This window comes from Rousettus aegyptiacus, unplaced genomic scaffold, assembly GCF_014176215.1.
Source record: "Rousettus aegyptiacus isolate mRouAeg1 unplaced genomic scaffold, mRouAeg1.p scaffold_m13_p_9, whole genome shotgun sequence".
NCBI classification, from domain to species: domain Eukaryota; kingdom Metazoa; phylum Chordata; class Mammalia; order Chiroptera; family Pteropodidae; genus Rousettus; species Rousettus aegyptiacus.
Window position 1 is genome coordinate 82,446,541 of NW_023416312.1, and position 16,537 is coordinate 82,463,077.

At 33.8% G+C, this 16,537-nt stretch overlaps 1 protein-coding gene across 4 annotated transcripts in view; it reads right to left on the reverse strand.

The window, feature by feature from the left end:
- The window catches only part of ZNF280C (zinc finger protein 280C), a 52,658-nt gene extending 36,904 nt beyond the window's left edge, over window positions 1-15,754 (reverse strand). For 3 of the 4 annotated variants that reach the window (XM_036226744.1, XM_016152784.2, XM_016152783.2), the window contains exons 1-6: window positions 15,612-15,754; window positions 7,687-7,725; window positions 7,522-7,568; window positions 3,630-3,776; window positions 2,047-2,112; window positions 1,815-1,951 (exon numbers count right to left, since the gene is read on the reverse strand). In XM_036226744.1, the coding sequence (XP_036082637.1) occupies window positions 1,815-1,951; window positions 2,047-2,112; window positions 3,630-3,776; window positions 7,522-7,552 (381 nt within the window). In that variant the 5' untranslated portion in view covers window positions 7,553-7,568; window positions 7,687-7,725; window positions 15,612-15,754. Of the gene's footprint in view, window positions 1-1,814; window positions 1,952-2,046; window positions 2,113-3,629; window positions 3,777-7,521; window positions 7,569-7,686; window positions 7,726-15,611 lie in introns of those variants that run through there. The other variant, XM_016152785.2, reaches the window with a different exon arrangement.
- Window positions 15,755-16,537: the final 783 nt, after the last annotated feature.

Sequence of the window (16,537 nt, forward strand, 5' to 3'; positions counted from 1 at the left end):
TTGAAAGCTCAAGGTTTATCGTTGGCAAGGATACTGTTAGTATTTTTCTGTGACAGGCACTTTGTACATTTTTGAAGACTGAAAAAATATATGTATTAGATGGACTCTAAAGGTGGTCCCCATGATTCCCTTCTGATATTTACACACTTGTGAAATCTCCCCTTAAGTATGTATGAGACCTGTGATTGCTTCTAACCAATAAAATATTGATGAGATGTATATGATTGTTACACAGCCCATCTTGCTGAGGACTCTTTCTTTACCTTGCTGGTTTTGCAGAAGCAACTAAGTCATGTTAGGAAGGCCTTCATAGCAGGGAACTGAGGGCAGTTTCCAGCTGACAAAAGCAAGAAGCTGATGTCCTCAGTCTGACAACCAACAAAGGACTGGATACCACCAACAACCAAGTGATATTGGAAGCCGTATTAAATGATATTGCAGATCTGGCTAACACTCTGATTGCAGCCTCGAGAGACCTTGAAGCAGAGGATCTGTCAAGCCATGCTCTAACTCCTGACTCAAAGAAACCATGAGATAATATGTGTATATATTTTTTAAGCTGCTAAGTTTGTGGTATTATTGTTATGCAGAATAAATAATTAATACACAGTGCTTTGCCAGTTATCCTTTCAAGGAAAAATGGCATGCCATTAAAAAAAGCAATGAGTTCAGCCTGCAATTCAATCATACAAGTGCTTTTACTCAAGAAAATCTTCATACTGAAGATACAGAAATGCTTTATACATTCTACTTATTTTACACACAGAATATTTAAGAAGTGTATTCAAGGGTTGAGTTAATAAAATTAGTAAAAAGTATTATTTCTTCAAGGATATTCTTAAATAAAAGTCAATTTTTCTACTGTGGGTGCTCAGGGGTCACTAGTACAAAAACTGCTAGTATAATTCTGTTCCATTACCTTAATTCATATTAAAGTACTAGCAGTTTTACCCTCCACTACTTTTGCATCACCAGTCTAAATATTAACAAAGCGAAAAGGGCAAATGTCTTAGTGTTACTATGACAACGGTTTTAACCTCATGGACTTCTGAAAGAGTCTCAGGGAACCCCAATTAGTCTATGTTGCCTTAAGGCATTGCTTCTATTTTTTAAAGTATATAGACTTAAATGCATGGATAGATGTTGTGCATATTTTTAAAACTGGGCTAACCTGGATTGCAATCTCAGATCCATCATTTACCAGCTGTGTGGTCTTGAGTGAATTATTTAACCTCTCTGAGCCTCAGTTTGTTCAACTAAAAAATGGGATAATTATTGTGCCTACCTCATAGAGAAGTCATAAGAATTAAATGAGATTTATTTATATATAGCATTTAGGGGAAAAAAAGGACCCATATTAACAGTCTAAGGAATATTGAATATTACCATTAACTAGTAAAAAGTTTAAAAACTAAACTATGAAGGCATGTTTTCAGAATAGACAATGACCTGAGAACAATGTTCCAATTAAGAATACTTAGTTCAATTTACTATCTTAAGAATTTTGCCATAATGCAATATTCATTACTGATTATACTTTTTAACTTACCTTTAGATAGTGCAGCTATCAATATTATACCTATTTAAATTAAGCTAAATATAATGATGTGATCTGATTTATTAACAGGTTGGATAGTTAGTTCCTGTATTTATTACTCTGGGTATTTGCTAAGCTTTCATAAAGATGGTGATATTTTCTTATAGTGATTATGCCTCTACTGAAATGGTGACTAGCTGTAAGTCCACAATTCTAACTGGGTCTTATAATATCCAATGTGTCCCTGAGCTAGTTGTGTATTTTCAGAAAAACTTACAGGTTTAGACACGTTCTGAACAATAACAGAGCTATGTGAAGATTTAGATTCAGGATGAAATCTAGGTAAGGCAGCCACTGGATTTGATGTTGGGTCTTTGTAGTGTTGACTTGTAGGCTTGAATGCATCAGTAACACCTGTATTTTAAAATTACACAATATATTGAATATTTTCTATACAACCAATTTTGTCAAAATATTTCACTTAAAATTAAAATAGTATAATACTCTACCTTGATTGAGTGTCTCATTCTTTATTCCTTTTGAAGATGAGCTGGCGTTACCTCTGTTCAAAATATCTATAAAATTATATTTATTTTAAAATTTATTTGAATGAAATATATATTAAGATAACAGAAAAAAAACTTTCCAAAATATATCCATATATAACCAATAACTGAAGTGTATTTCTTTATCTTAATGGTGAAAGACTGTATATAGACTTGGGTTCCTGTGACTCAAACTTTTCCCCAATCCCTATGCCATATTATTACCCTCAAAAACCTGGATGTTTCATTACGGGCAAGCTGATTGGATTATCTGTACCATTACTCTGGAGTTCTGAAAAGAACACTACAGAGACTGCAATCTGAATTAGAACTAGTTTTCCAGAGTATCTAAAATCTAATACTATACCCAAAGTAAATTTGAGCCTAACATGAGCTTCTTGATCAATTTAATTTTTTTAACGCCTACAGCACCTGGTATTCCTAGGTAGTCTCCCATCCAAGTACTAACCAGGCCTGACCCTGCTTAGCTTCCAAGATCTTGATCAATTTAAGATTGCTCACTCTCGTACCCATGTGAACCCGTAACTTCTAGGTTACTGAGGAATCAAATGAAAATTTGGAACAGTAGATATTTGCCTAAAATTGCTAATCAGGAAAAGATATAAAGCATTAAAAATCCCATAAAACCTCAAAAAATTTCCTTTGTTTCCTCCTAGAAGAAAAGAACCAGATCTCATAAAATAATTCTATAAGGTAAAGTACCACAAAAGTTGGGTCATTTTATAATAATGAAAATGCAGTGCTCTTTGACTAAGCGCTACACAAGTCTTCTGGGAGAAAAATCTACTTATTCAAACAACATGATATTGTTTGCATTTAGAAATTCAAAATAAGTATTTACTCAAGCCATTAAAGAGCTATTCCTATAATACTTTTTGGTGACAGTAGTCTATCAAACACAAGTTTTTAATCCCCTCTATGGTGGGTCTAAAAATATTTAGCTCAGGTTCCATATGCTAAAAATATTTTGTGGCCCACACATAAAACATTAATAAGATCATTTAAATTCTGAGTTAATTTAGCGATTTCACTAGGGTCAACTTTCTTTTTGATAGAATCACTTAAAACTAATACACATTATTCTAGTTAAGTACTGTTAACAGTTATCTACAATTGATATAAATCCAACTTGAACTGTCATGCTTTCAATAAGATGATTTGAATAATAATTTTGAAATATGGTAATATTTCAGTGTAAAAATTATCAATAGTGACTAGGAAACAATAATTAATATAATAAAATATTCTTTTCCACTATCAACAACAAACATGCTAACATGCCTCATTGATTTTATAATTGAAGTGGCACTCCACTTAGTACCTTTCAATCTGCCACAAGAAATCATGAGAATTAAAATAAATTATTCTATTTCTAATAAAACTGAACAGTGCTATTAGAAGTTTAGAGTCAAGGAAGTAAGAACTAGGCTTTACAGAGTAACAGTGACATTATGAGACAGCCCATCAATGTTTGTATTAGAAAGAACATCTTATAAAACTTTACTTCACTGAAAGTAAATGCTTACTTGAAATGGCTGGTTTTGAACTTGATATCTCTCCCACAAAGATCAGCTCATCGTCTTCTTCATCCTGAATTTCTTCTACTTTCTTCTGCCATGGCTCCAGTTCTTCTTCTTCACATTCCATAAAGAGTTCTGCCATTTTTGAATGATCTAATTTTCGAAAGGAGAGAAGCAAATTTTATTTTTAAGTATTTTTTTAAATAGTATAATATTTAACATGTACTTTAATAATTCTAATATCAATGAACTGAATTGATATTTGTAGTCAGTACATGGTAGCAAAATTAAGAAACCCAAAACTCAATCTCTAAGATCAAAACAAGTAAAATTAAGCTAGCTCCCTATATAATGGATGGCAATAGTTATTTATAGTGGCCAATAAATTTTAGTAACAATCAGATTCAATCAAACTGAGTTTCAGTTTTATGACTAGACAATGATTATATCTATGAAAATAACTGTACCAGACTATTATCTGAACCCCCTCCACACACAAACTTTTGTATTAACAAAAGGGAGCTAAACTAAGAAGAGGCAACAGATGGGAGATATAATAGAAAAACTTGAACAGATTGAGGGATACCAGGCAGAGCAAAACAGAGGTGAGGTGCTTCAATGGAAAGAGTGGAATTAAGTGAGGTTTATTCCATCTTAGAGACGATTAGACATTTCTCACCTGAAAAAACTAAGTAAAGAGCATACTGTGAATACTATCAGCCTATAAGTGCTGACCAAGCACACAGGGCTCCTAGTAATCCTTTTAGTGCCTCATTCTTAAATATGGATGGACAACCAATAAGCATCATAAATATGACTAAAACCTCCAATATGAAAGACCAAAACAATAAAACAGATTAAAAGATCTTAGAGAAACAGAGATAATATAGAAGGCAGGAGAAAAATGTTAAGATAACATAATTAACATTTTTAGAGAGAGAAGACAATAATATTATAAAAAGTAACATTCAGAAAAAAGATTATAAACAATATAATCGAAATTTAGTAAACAAATCAATTGCCGAAGTTGAGCAAATGTTTCATAAGTGGAACTAAAAGACAAAAATATACATAGAGAATACAAGATTGTTAGAAAATCAATTTCAAAGGTACAATTCACCTTTATTAAGCTCCGGAAAAAGAATAAAGAAAAAGAGGGAATCTAATCAAAGGAAAAAAAGACAAAATTCTCACTTTTAAAAGACACAAGTCTCCAAATTGAAAGGGCCCACCAGCACCTAGCATGATGAAGAAAAAAACCTATAGTAGAGGGACATACTGTGAAATTTCAGAATGCTAGAGATAAGGGAATATACTAAAATCTGAAATAGGGGAGAGAGAGAGAGAGAGAGAGAGAGAGAGAGAGAGAGAGAGGGAGAGAGAGAGAGAGAGAGAGAATATTTCTTTCAAAGTCTCAGTAACAATTTTCAATTTAGAATTCTAAACTCAGCCAAGATTTTCATCAAGCATGAAGTACATATTCTTTCATTGAGAATAAAGACACAAAATTACCTCCCATTCACCCTTTCTACCTTAGAAAAATTCCACTAAAATATGAGACACAAAGAATGAAGAAGACATAGGATGCAGAAAATCTGACACTTTATCCAATATGAAGACAAAGGTAAGTCCCAGTATAATAGCTGTTCAATAAGTTTAGAGAGCAACCAGGCAGAATAGAGCAGGAGAACATTATTCCTAGGAGGAATGTCTCCAGGAGAGAAAACACACACACACACACACACACACACACACACACACACACTCATACACAATTAAAATTGTTAGATTACCTGACAAGTTTTACCATGTAGAAAATCAAGTTAAGAGGTACAGAAAGGTGTGAGATAACTTGACTATAGATTTTAACAAAATTTAGGAAATGTTTAAGTTGCTGAATATCTTTAAAAAAAGAAAAAAGTAAATGTATCAATAACGTATTACTACAATAAGATATCACCTCACACTTGTCAGAATAGCTGTCATCAATAAATCAAAGAATAACAAGTGTTGGCGAGAATCAGAGAACAGGGAACTCCCATACGCTGTTGGTGGGAATGCAAATTGGTGCAGCCACTATGGAAAACAGTTTTGAGGTGTCTCAAAAAATTAAAAATGGATATACCTTTTGACCCAGCAATTGCACTTCTGGGTATTTATCCAAAAAAAAAAAAAGCCAAACAATAATTCGTAAAGATCTATGAACCCCGATGTTCATGGCAGCACAATTTATGATAGCCAAGATATGGAAGCAACCTAAATGTCCATCAACAGACAACTAGATATAAAAGTTATGGTTTATATATACAATGGAATATTACTCAGACATTAAAAAAATGAAACTCTACCATCTGCAATGACATGGATGGACCTAGAGGGTATTATGCTGAGCGAAATAAGTCAGAGAAAGATAAATACCATATGATTTCACTTATATGCATAATCTAAGGAACAAAAAAACTAATCAAAAACAGACTCACAAATATAGTGGACAATTCAGACAGAGGGGAGGAGGTTAGGGGGACCGGGAGAATGGGGTGAAGGATTAAAGAAGTACATATTAGTAGTTGATAGATGGTCATGGGGATAGGGAACATAGCATAGGGAATGCAGTTAGCATTAATGTATTGGCTAGGTGGAAAACCAGAGGTGAGAAGGAGCAATTAGGGGGTTCATTTTATAAACTATATAAATGTCTAACCAATGTACTGTATACTTGAAACTAATTAAAATAATTTAAAAAATTATACACACAAAATGCTCTAAGTAAAATTAAAAAAGCATTTCATAGTTTAGCAATTGCATAGTCTGAGTACTTGAAAAAACAATCCTTTGTGTCTCTTGAAGCCCTTATTTGTACTGTTTCTTCCATCTAAAATATCCTCCTCCTTACCTTATACTGTCTATATTATTCAAGTATAGAAGAAAGAGCATGAACTGAACATCGAATTGAACAGCTCAAATTTTCACTGCACCATTTCTAATTACGTAACTCCAGAGATTATCTGAATCTGTTTCCTTCTAATAAGGGTATAATATCTACCTAATCAAAGTGGTAAGGTAAATTCAGGAAAATGAAATGTAAAGTACCTAACTTCAAGCAGATACTCAAAAAATATCAATTCCCTGCCCCTTCCCAACTCTTGATTCAATTATAACTTCAACACACCATTAGACCTTGTTTTTCTTCTATCTCTTACTACATTGACAATCTATGTCATGCAATCAAGATTTACTATTTATGATCTCAAATTGCTCACTATTAATGTGTCTTAATTATATATGTTTGACTCTACAGTAAGCTCCTTAAGAGTAAAGAACATATTTTCTTCTTCCTTTGTATTTCCTATTATACACAGCAGTCTACTGGATATGCAGTAGGCACTTCATATATGATGAACCATGGGCTAAAAAACCAGGCAGTCAGGCAATGCCAACTTTTAAAAAATAAGGGAGATCATGTCTACTAATAATACCATAGTCTTGATACCATAGTGACACATAGGTCTTCTTTGTTCTTTTAACTAGGTACTGCCACTGTCAATATATTTCAAGATAGATTATCGAGTAAAGATTATTTAAAAGCACATAATAGCATATACAGTATGATTTCATTTAGAAATAATTTATTTTTTGTCTATACATAAAAAAGTTTGTGGTCATGTATACCAAACCAATAATAGTAATCATCTTTGGCGATGAAGAAGAAACACTTCATTCCTCCTTTACTAACACTTTTATTGTATGTCTACACTTTTTTAGTATGAGCGTATATTACTTTAATAAATGTGTTTCTTTTTAAATGTGCCCACTTCTACTGTCTCACCTTTTCTTATGAAGCAAGGTTATAAGTACAAAAGCCAAATATATGAGTAGCGCTTGCAAAATCAATACTTACTTTTTGGTTGAAAAGGTTTGTTGTCATCCATCAAGTTGCAGGGTTACCTAAGCACCAACATATGACATCAATCAGCTTTATGAGTCACTTTAACACCAAATATTGAAACAGACAACTTAGGATTCAGGAATCTTTGGGTCTGATTTTGATGTCCAGCAAACTCACCATGTGACTCCAGACAAGGTTAGGTCTTAGTTTTCTGCCCTATAAAATAAAGATATCTATTAACAAGATAGGTTTGTTAAATTAAATGTACACACATTTAATATTTTTTTCCTATAAAAAAGCTTACCTTTTCAGTTTGATATGTTTGATACAAACATGCTACTTAATTCCCCAAATTGGTTCATTACTGAATAAATGCAAAGTTGTTAAATAAAATGCTGAAGTATTAAGAATTTATTACTTGAAGAAACCTGATCTATTAAATTACAATCTTTTAAAGGCATCCTTTTGTAAAAATGAGTAATCACCCTCTAAGATGTTTCAGTAAATCTGAATTTTGAAATGCTAAGTGACATTAATCTGTAACTTACTTATTCTTTGCAGCAGAAATAAATGTAATTATTATAAGAAAACACATGAAAAGAAAATTTTAGTTTATAGATTTTTTGTTTCTTATCAACACTAAGGAACTGAAAATTAGTTGGATAGATTTCATCATAGAGTAACTCATTGCTTTTTGTGCTCAAGGTAATGTGCTCAGTTTTAGGGAAAAAATAAGGTGAATAAATCATAGTTTTTGCCCTCAAAAGTTTACAATTTTATATGTCTATGGATCTTTGGGCTTAAAAAAACTGTAACATTAACAAAAAAAATTAAAAAGTAGACATCAGAAATCTAAAATATTAGGATAAACATATAATTGAGGCTTCAACATTTGTCTTTATCCTTAAACTGAAAATGTAAGCTTCCCTGTTTTTTTTTTCAATTCCTAATTATTTAGACAGAATCAGACCAAAGGGAAAAAAAACTAACTCCAGAAAAAGTTATTGCTATAAATGTGTGAATTACTATTACAAGAATCTCTAGTGAATTCAATACTTAAGGAAATTTCCCTAGTTCTGAGGTTTGACTATTCAAATCTCTTTACTCAATTATTTGAATAGTTAGTTATCACTTGTCCTGTAACTAGAATAAAGGTAATGCATATGTCAAGTTGATAAAATTACATAATTCTTGCTCAGCATTAAGAACCTATTGCTGCTAAGAATATATATTTTTAAGAATCAAAACTATGAGATTCATATAGAACACTTTTATTAAATGAGCATATAAAATATCAATTGGAACAAACACCCTAAAATTAGTACTAAATGTACTAATAGCATATATAAGCAAGTCCTATCTACTGCCTGTGACTACAGAGATGGCTTTTGGGGCCCATAACAGCCACCAAGGAGCCTCAATTAGTACATTCACAAACACTCTAAAGAGTAAGAAACCCTCAGATTCCATTTGGAATCACAATTTCAGTCTAAAACTGTGCTATCCAATAAGGTAGTTGAGCCCTCCAAAACTATCACCACAAAAAAAAACTCTCATCACTTTAGAGTTTTGGTGTTATGACAAGGAATTCTATGGGAGTTTGAGTCATCTGTCAGAGAAATGGAATATCCAGCAAAACACACAATGAGAATCTTGGAGCTTCTATAATAGCAACTCCAGAGGGTCTCTAGGTTCTGTAACTCAGAGTTGGCACTGAAATAGGCAGAAGAGTAAAGAACTCTCCACTTCACCTATTAACTCAGGTAGAGATATTATGCTCATGTTTAATACACTGTTCCTATGGAGGAAAAGTGATTTCCAAGTAACTAACTTACAAACACCTCTTGGGACACACCCATTAATTTTTAGAGACTTCTTGGATAATTACATTTAGTACATTTAGATACTTTTTGTTTTTAGATTTTTGTATAGTTAAAATTCAACATTCTTTTGAGTTCATTCTATATAATTAAAAAAACTGATTAAAATAGTTCAAATCATAAATTGTATATTATGTGTATTTTACCACAAAAAAAAAATTAAAAAAATACTGGATACCATTTCACACTCACTGGAATGGCTATAATAAAAAAGACAGATAATAACAGATGTCGGCAAGGATTTGGAGAAATGGGAACCCTCATACATTGCTGGTGGGAATATGAAATGGTGCAAACACTGAGGAAAACACTTTGGCAGTTCCTCACAAAGTTAAGCATAAGGTTATCTTATGACTCAGCAATAGCAAGAGAACTGAAAACAAGTTCACATGAAAACTTGTACACAGATGTTTATAGTAGCATTATTGATAAAGTCCCAAAAGCAGAAACCCAAATGTTCGATTGATAAATGGATAAACAATGTGATATACCTATAAAATTGGGTAAGTCATATAAGGGAATGAAGTACTGATACATACTACCATATAGATGGATCTTGAGAACATTGTATTAAGTGAAAGAAGCCAGTCAAAAAGACCATGTATTGTATGATTTCATTTATATGAAATGTCCAGAAATAGCACAATCATAAAGATAGAAAGTAAAATAGTAGTTGCTTAGGGCTGGGAGGGAAATGGGGAATGACTCCTAATGGGTATGGGATTTTGGGGGGGATGAAAATATCCTAAAATTGATTGTTAATGGTTGCACAACACTGTGACTATACTAAAACCATTGAATTGTATACTATGAATGGGTGAATTGTATGTTATGTGAATTATATCTCGATAAAGCTATTAAGAAAACAATAAGCTGGTAGGATATAAAGCTGGGCATGGGGGAGTTACCATGTGGAGAAAGACTGCCTAAGAAAGAAGAGCAAAAGCCCCTAAAGGAAAAATTTTCTATAAATCAGTAAAAAAGATAGGAGGGGGGGGGGACAGAGGAAGAAGGGGGAGGGAGGGGGGGGGAGGAAGAGAGATGGAGGGGGAGGGAGGGAGAGAGAGGGGGAGGGAGGGAGAGAAAGGCTATAAGACTTGGGTAGAGAAGGGTGGAAGGGAGATATTTAGGTTCCGATGATACCATTTAAACACCTGAAGCTAGCCATACTTGAAGCAAATTAACTACTAAGACTGTTCAGATAAGAGAGGGAATAATTGTTCATTTCTGGTTTGATCTACTATGAGCTAGGTTTCTGGTACTTGTATTGAAGAGCAAAAATACACTTACTAATGAATTACCATACGAATATTTTTCAAACTAACAAACCTCTGGGAAAAGACACATTCCAGGTGCAAGAGAGCTCTAAAGCAATATATCATTTGACAGCTATCTAAAAAATTAACATTAGCATGCTCTGGAGATCATCTTGGTGACCACTTTATAACTAAGTTGTCATATAATTTCGGTACTTGTGGTTTTTAAAATTGAGATATAATTAACATATAACATTAAATCAGTTTCAGGTATACAATATAACGATTCAGAATACGTATATTGTGAAATAATCACCACAGTAAGTCTACTTAATATCTATCACCATACAGTTACATTTTTTTTCTTGTAATAAGATTTTTAAGATATAGTCTCTTAGTAACTTTCAAATAGTCAATAGTCTTATTAGCTATAGTCAACATGTTGTACATTGCATCCCCAGGACTTATTTATTTTATAATTGGAAGTTTGTACCTTTTGATCACTTTTATCCAATTTGCCCACCCTCTGGCAACCATTAAGCTGTTCTATCTATGAGGTTTTTTTGTTTAGATTCCATATGTAAGTGAGATTAAACAGTATTTATCTTTCTCTGTATGACATTTCACTTAGCATAATGCCTTCAAGGTCCATCCATGTTGTTGCAAATGGCAGGATTTCCTTTTCTTAAATGACTTGATAATGTTCCATTGCATGTACATACACCACATCTCTAACATTCATCCCTCCATGGACACTTAGTTTTTCCCTCCATGTCTTGGTTATTGTAAATAATGCTGCAATAAACGTGAGGGTGCAGATATCTTTTCAAGTTAGTGTTTTTGTTTTCTTCTGATAAACACCAAGAAGTGGAGTTGCTGGATTGTATTAATATTCATGTTTTTGTGTACTTACTACTGCATTGTTGTAAAGTATTTTAACTTTTATAGCTGCTGGCTAGTGACAAAAGATCAGAGGGAGAGAATATCTAAATAGTGAACTTGCACTAAATGAAAGGCAAATGACAATATGGTTAGCTATAGAAATGAAGGTATTGAAAGGGTCTAAATAGAAAAAAAACTTGCTATTATTTACATAGATATGAATTATAGGTATAAAAACTCAATAAAAACAGGCAGTGACTTTGTTTCATCAAAATATATTATTCAACATAGTAAAGGTGATTCAAATAGCATCGATTTTGTAGCTTTATTTGATTATTTTATTTTATGGTATGTAAGAGCTCTAAGAATATTTTAAACATTTTAAATAGAAGAGTATCTGTGAAAATGTTTTTCTTATAACAGAAATTAACTGGTATAGTACTCAAATCCCAGAAACACTGGATTATACCTTGGTTCCTTAGACAATTTCACTGGCACCTAAATAATTAAAACTCTCAAATCAGGTTTTGGGAATAAATCACATATAATTTAGAAGTAAAACATAGGCTAACCACTTTTGTTGTTGTTGTTGTTGTCCAGGAAGTTTTTATATTGTGGGGATTATTTATTTTCTTGAAAGCCTGAACACATGAAGTCCAAGTACATTTTGAGAAGATATTTCTTTAATAATTTTATTATTTCCCCCCTAATTTTATTTAGGTTTTTCACTTTGTTCTCTATTGACTTTCATACTTTATTTATAGAAAATAGGTAGTTAACACTAAGATTTAAAATTCATTAGCATAATATTTTGCAAAGATTGCCTTTATTTTAAAAGACTTTTTATGCTACTGTTTAGGATGGAGCACTACAGTAAACCTTACTTTCTGTGAGCTAATTTTTATATCACATTTAGGTTAAAGTTTTTATCTATGAGAAAATGTTTTTATTATAATTCATATGTATAAGAACCTGGCAAAAAGACTAATGCATAATTGGCCTTTCAAAGCCAAACTATATAATATTTTGTATAAGTTTCATAAAATATCCTACAATTACTAATTCTTAAGGTAACCTCAGGAAATACGTATTATTAATTAATTCACACATTACAGGGGTAAATTTTATCCACTAGGGAAAATGTCAAGAAAAAATGTGGAGTGCAATGTTGGCAACACTGGTCATAAGGGCTGAATAAATGAGTGGTAATTTGGAGTCTACCACTTTCTTGCTGCCAAATGCATATAATGTTTACTCAATCCCTTTGAGCTTTGTTTTTCTATCTGTAAAATAAAAACAATAATATCTTCCTTGTAGCGCCAGGAAAGTAAAGCATATAAAAAATTACTGTACAGTACTTTGCACTAAAAATGAAACAAAATTCTACTTTATGTAAAGAACTGTTAAAATATTGTCACAAATAAAGTACAGCAGATCAGTAGTTGTCAAACTTTTTGGTCTCAGGACCTCTTTTCATTCTTAAAACTTATTAAAGACAACAGTGAGCTTTTCATTTATGTGGATTGTATCTACTGAAACTTACTATATTAAAAATCAAAACTTGAAAAATTGAATCTGCATTTATTTAAAGCAATAAGTACAATAATATTCAGTTTTAATAAAAATAACTTTTCTAAAATAAAAAATTAATGAGACGAGTAGCACCAATTTATACTTTTGCAAATGCCTTTAATATCTTTCTTAATAACAATCGGGTTCTTTTATCAGTTTCTGAAATGTATCTTTTGCTTTTCTAAGTATATACAAAGTACACCATGTCTAAATTCTTAATAAATATCTAAAAAATTTGGCTTCGTTATTTCTTTATTCTTTTGTAAGTTATCTGTAAAATTACTTAAAATATTAAAAAAATCAAACAAAATCAAAATAGCATATTGGACCCAGATGGCACACAGTTATGACTATTTTTCCTGACATGTTCAAGGTTAATAAAGACACTCCTTAAAAGAAAACTGCTTTTCAGAGAAATAATCAAAAAAGTCTAGACACACGTTTTTTGATACAAATTATTGAGTAAACCAAGTCTTCCTGATTTGGTATTTAAAAGAACTTGATTGAAAAACATATTTTTAAATCGCTCTTGATGCAAAAAATATGCAGTTATATATTTCTGATCTTTAAAAAGTTACTTTTGAAATAACAAAATATGTTTTCAGTATAATCTTATTTGTCATTAAAACTATGGATTCCTTTCTATTTACAAAAATTGCTATTCATTTAGGTATTTTCCCTGCCCAGTTAGTGTAACAGCAACAAAAAATATTTTGGTATGATTCTAAATGTCCTCCTGAATAAAGAGAACAAATGGGAGAAAAGAGAAGGTACATATCCCTTTCCCCTTACTTATCTCTGAAACTAAAAAACCCAATGCTGAGTAGTAAAACTCTGGGCTGAAGAAATTGGATTGGACTAGAAAACTTAACTGAAGAAAACAGGTTGACCAGGGGAAGCTGAAGTTTGGAGCCCTTCAACACCAGAACTTTTCACAATGGGCTCTTTAATTTTTCAACATAATTAGAAATAATAACATTATTTAAATACTAAAAAAGTTGAAAAGATAAGAAGTCTTAAAAATAAAAGGAGAATTAAAAAATAATATTTAGCTGAGCCTCGCTTCTCCTTGACCATCTCACTCTAACAAGAAGTGGGGCACAATACAGTAAATTGAATATTGGGTGAAGAGTTAGAAGACCTAGTTTTAAGAAAAGGTTCTATCAATTCCTAGCCATTATGACCTCAGCAAAATCTTCTCATTGAAGCTGTTTCTTCACCTTCTAAACAGTTTTATCAACACATCACAGCCCACCTCAAAATGGGTGATATCAATGAAATACACAAATGCAAGATACAAATACACAAATGCAATTATAGTGGAATTTGTGGCATGTCAAAACACCAAGGGCATACAACCCTGACTTAGTTTTATAAGCAAAACCAGTTCCTTCATACAGTCGGTAAAGTTTATTCTTAAGGTAAAAGTTTGAGTTTGTTCAGTAACCCTCAAAGCAGGACATCTTACAAATGCTAAAGACTTTTGTAGTTTAAAACTCGATTTCTTGGTTTCAATTTTACATTTAATGGCACTAACAGATATTAAAACCCACAATCCATAACTGAAAACAAAAAAGACAAAATTTAAATTCACATATTAAAAAAAAAACTAAAAAATCTTTGCAAACAAAGAGAATCCCTTGGATGAAGATCTCCCATGCTTACAGAAGATGGTGCACTTGACATTTTCTTCTCTTTTCCTTAATAAAAGCATTAAAATTTGAGATAAGTTAAGAGGAACTCCTTCTGTGTCTAGAGAAGCCTAAAACTTCATAACAAGATCATTTTTTTCCAATTAAGTAAAACCTGCAAAGCTCACTGTTAAAAAAATGTGTACCTAACTACACGTTTCTCCTCAGGGCTTTTCTTCTCTAGACAATAACGAAATGGAGCACGATTTCTTTGACGGAGAAGGGAAGCCCCTTTAGCAAGAAAAAGGGTGTGAGCACTCCAAGACCAGTAACTTGGGTGGGGTGTGTGTGTGTGGGGGGGAACTGGACAGAACGGACGGACCCCAAGGGCCTCTGAAGCCTAAAATATCGGAACCGTCTCTGGTCTCCTTTCCTATGGCTTTAGAGGGTTAGGGGTGGGCGGGTCTCGCTAAACATCAGTATCAAATGTACAAAAGGCAGTCGCCTCCGGAAAGAAAAGCAAAAACCAGTCTGTGTACAGACAGACCCACAGGCGCCGGGAGATGAGGGAGAGGCTGCGGCCCGCGCGACCACGGCCTGAACAGCCCGCCAAACCCTGCCGCCGAGCAGCTACCTTCCCGAGATCCCTCCCCGGCCAGGGCTGGCGCAAAATGGTGGCCCACCCGGCACCGCGCCACCGCTCCCGTCCCCTCCACCGCGCCCTGGGAAATCCTGGCGACCCACACTGGCACCCAGACCCTCAATATGCCTTCCTCACAGCCAGGCCGCCGCGGCGCCCTCAGAGAAAGGTGGTCACGGTTGCGCGGGAGGGATTCTTCTGCCTGCTCCACGAGGCACAGGCGGGAGTGAGGGACACTTACCGCAAGCAGAACAGGTCGGCCTGACTAGGACTCCGAAGAGGAGAAAGAGGAGGGAAGGGAGGAGCACGAAAACACCAGGCGTCGGCCACAGAAAAAGTAACAGCCTCGGGTGACTCCCAGCGCGGAATGTGCGCCTCTAACCAGGGTAGAAGGATATAATTACGCGCGCTGCCTCATGGGTAGACGCCAGCTCCTCCTTCCCCCTCCTTTCCTCCCCCACACATCCGGATTTCTTTTCCAACAGACCAGGGAGGGCGGGCGCAGACATGTGCATGGCCTTACAAATTCTCGAAGGCAGCTGCTCTCTGGCAGTGGGCTGTGGACCGTGGGCCGTGGGCCATGGGCCAGGGCAAGGGCCTGGCGCTGATGCTGGTCTCTTCTGCAAGTCTGCTCTCCAACCCGAGTTGCAATGCGGGAATCCGAGCTGCACAAAGTATCTCAGCACATAGAAATGTGAATTCTGCAACCTCCTTGTATGAAAGACACAGAGGCACCAATGACAAAAAAATTATATACCAAAGAAATGAAGACCTAAATCAGATGAGTAAAAGGAATAAAAGTCAGGTTATTTAAATTATTGGTTAAATTTACTAATTTTTTTAAACATATGGTTTTCTTGTATGTTATTCCTGACATATAGAAATCTATAATGCTATTAAAATGTTAAAGAAAAAATACATTTACAGGAAAAACATTTGCCAAGACACAACTTGCAGGAAAATTTTCTAAATACTATGTTCTGAAAGGTAAAGAAAGTTTCCTCTTCCAGCATTCCTCGCAATGTCTGTGACAATAGTGGTCATTCTCTCAAAAGTTACCCAGACTTAAAACCTTGCCTTGGTAGTCGCTTAACATGCACTTAAGTTTAGTCACTAAATCCTACCAATTCTTTTTGAGCTGATTTGTTCTTTCTCATCTATACATCC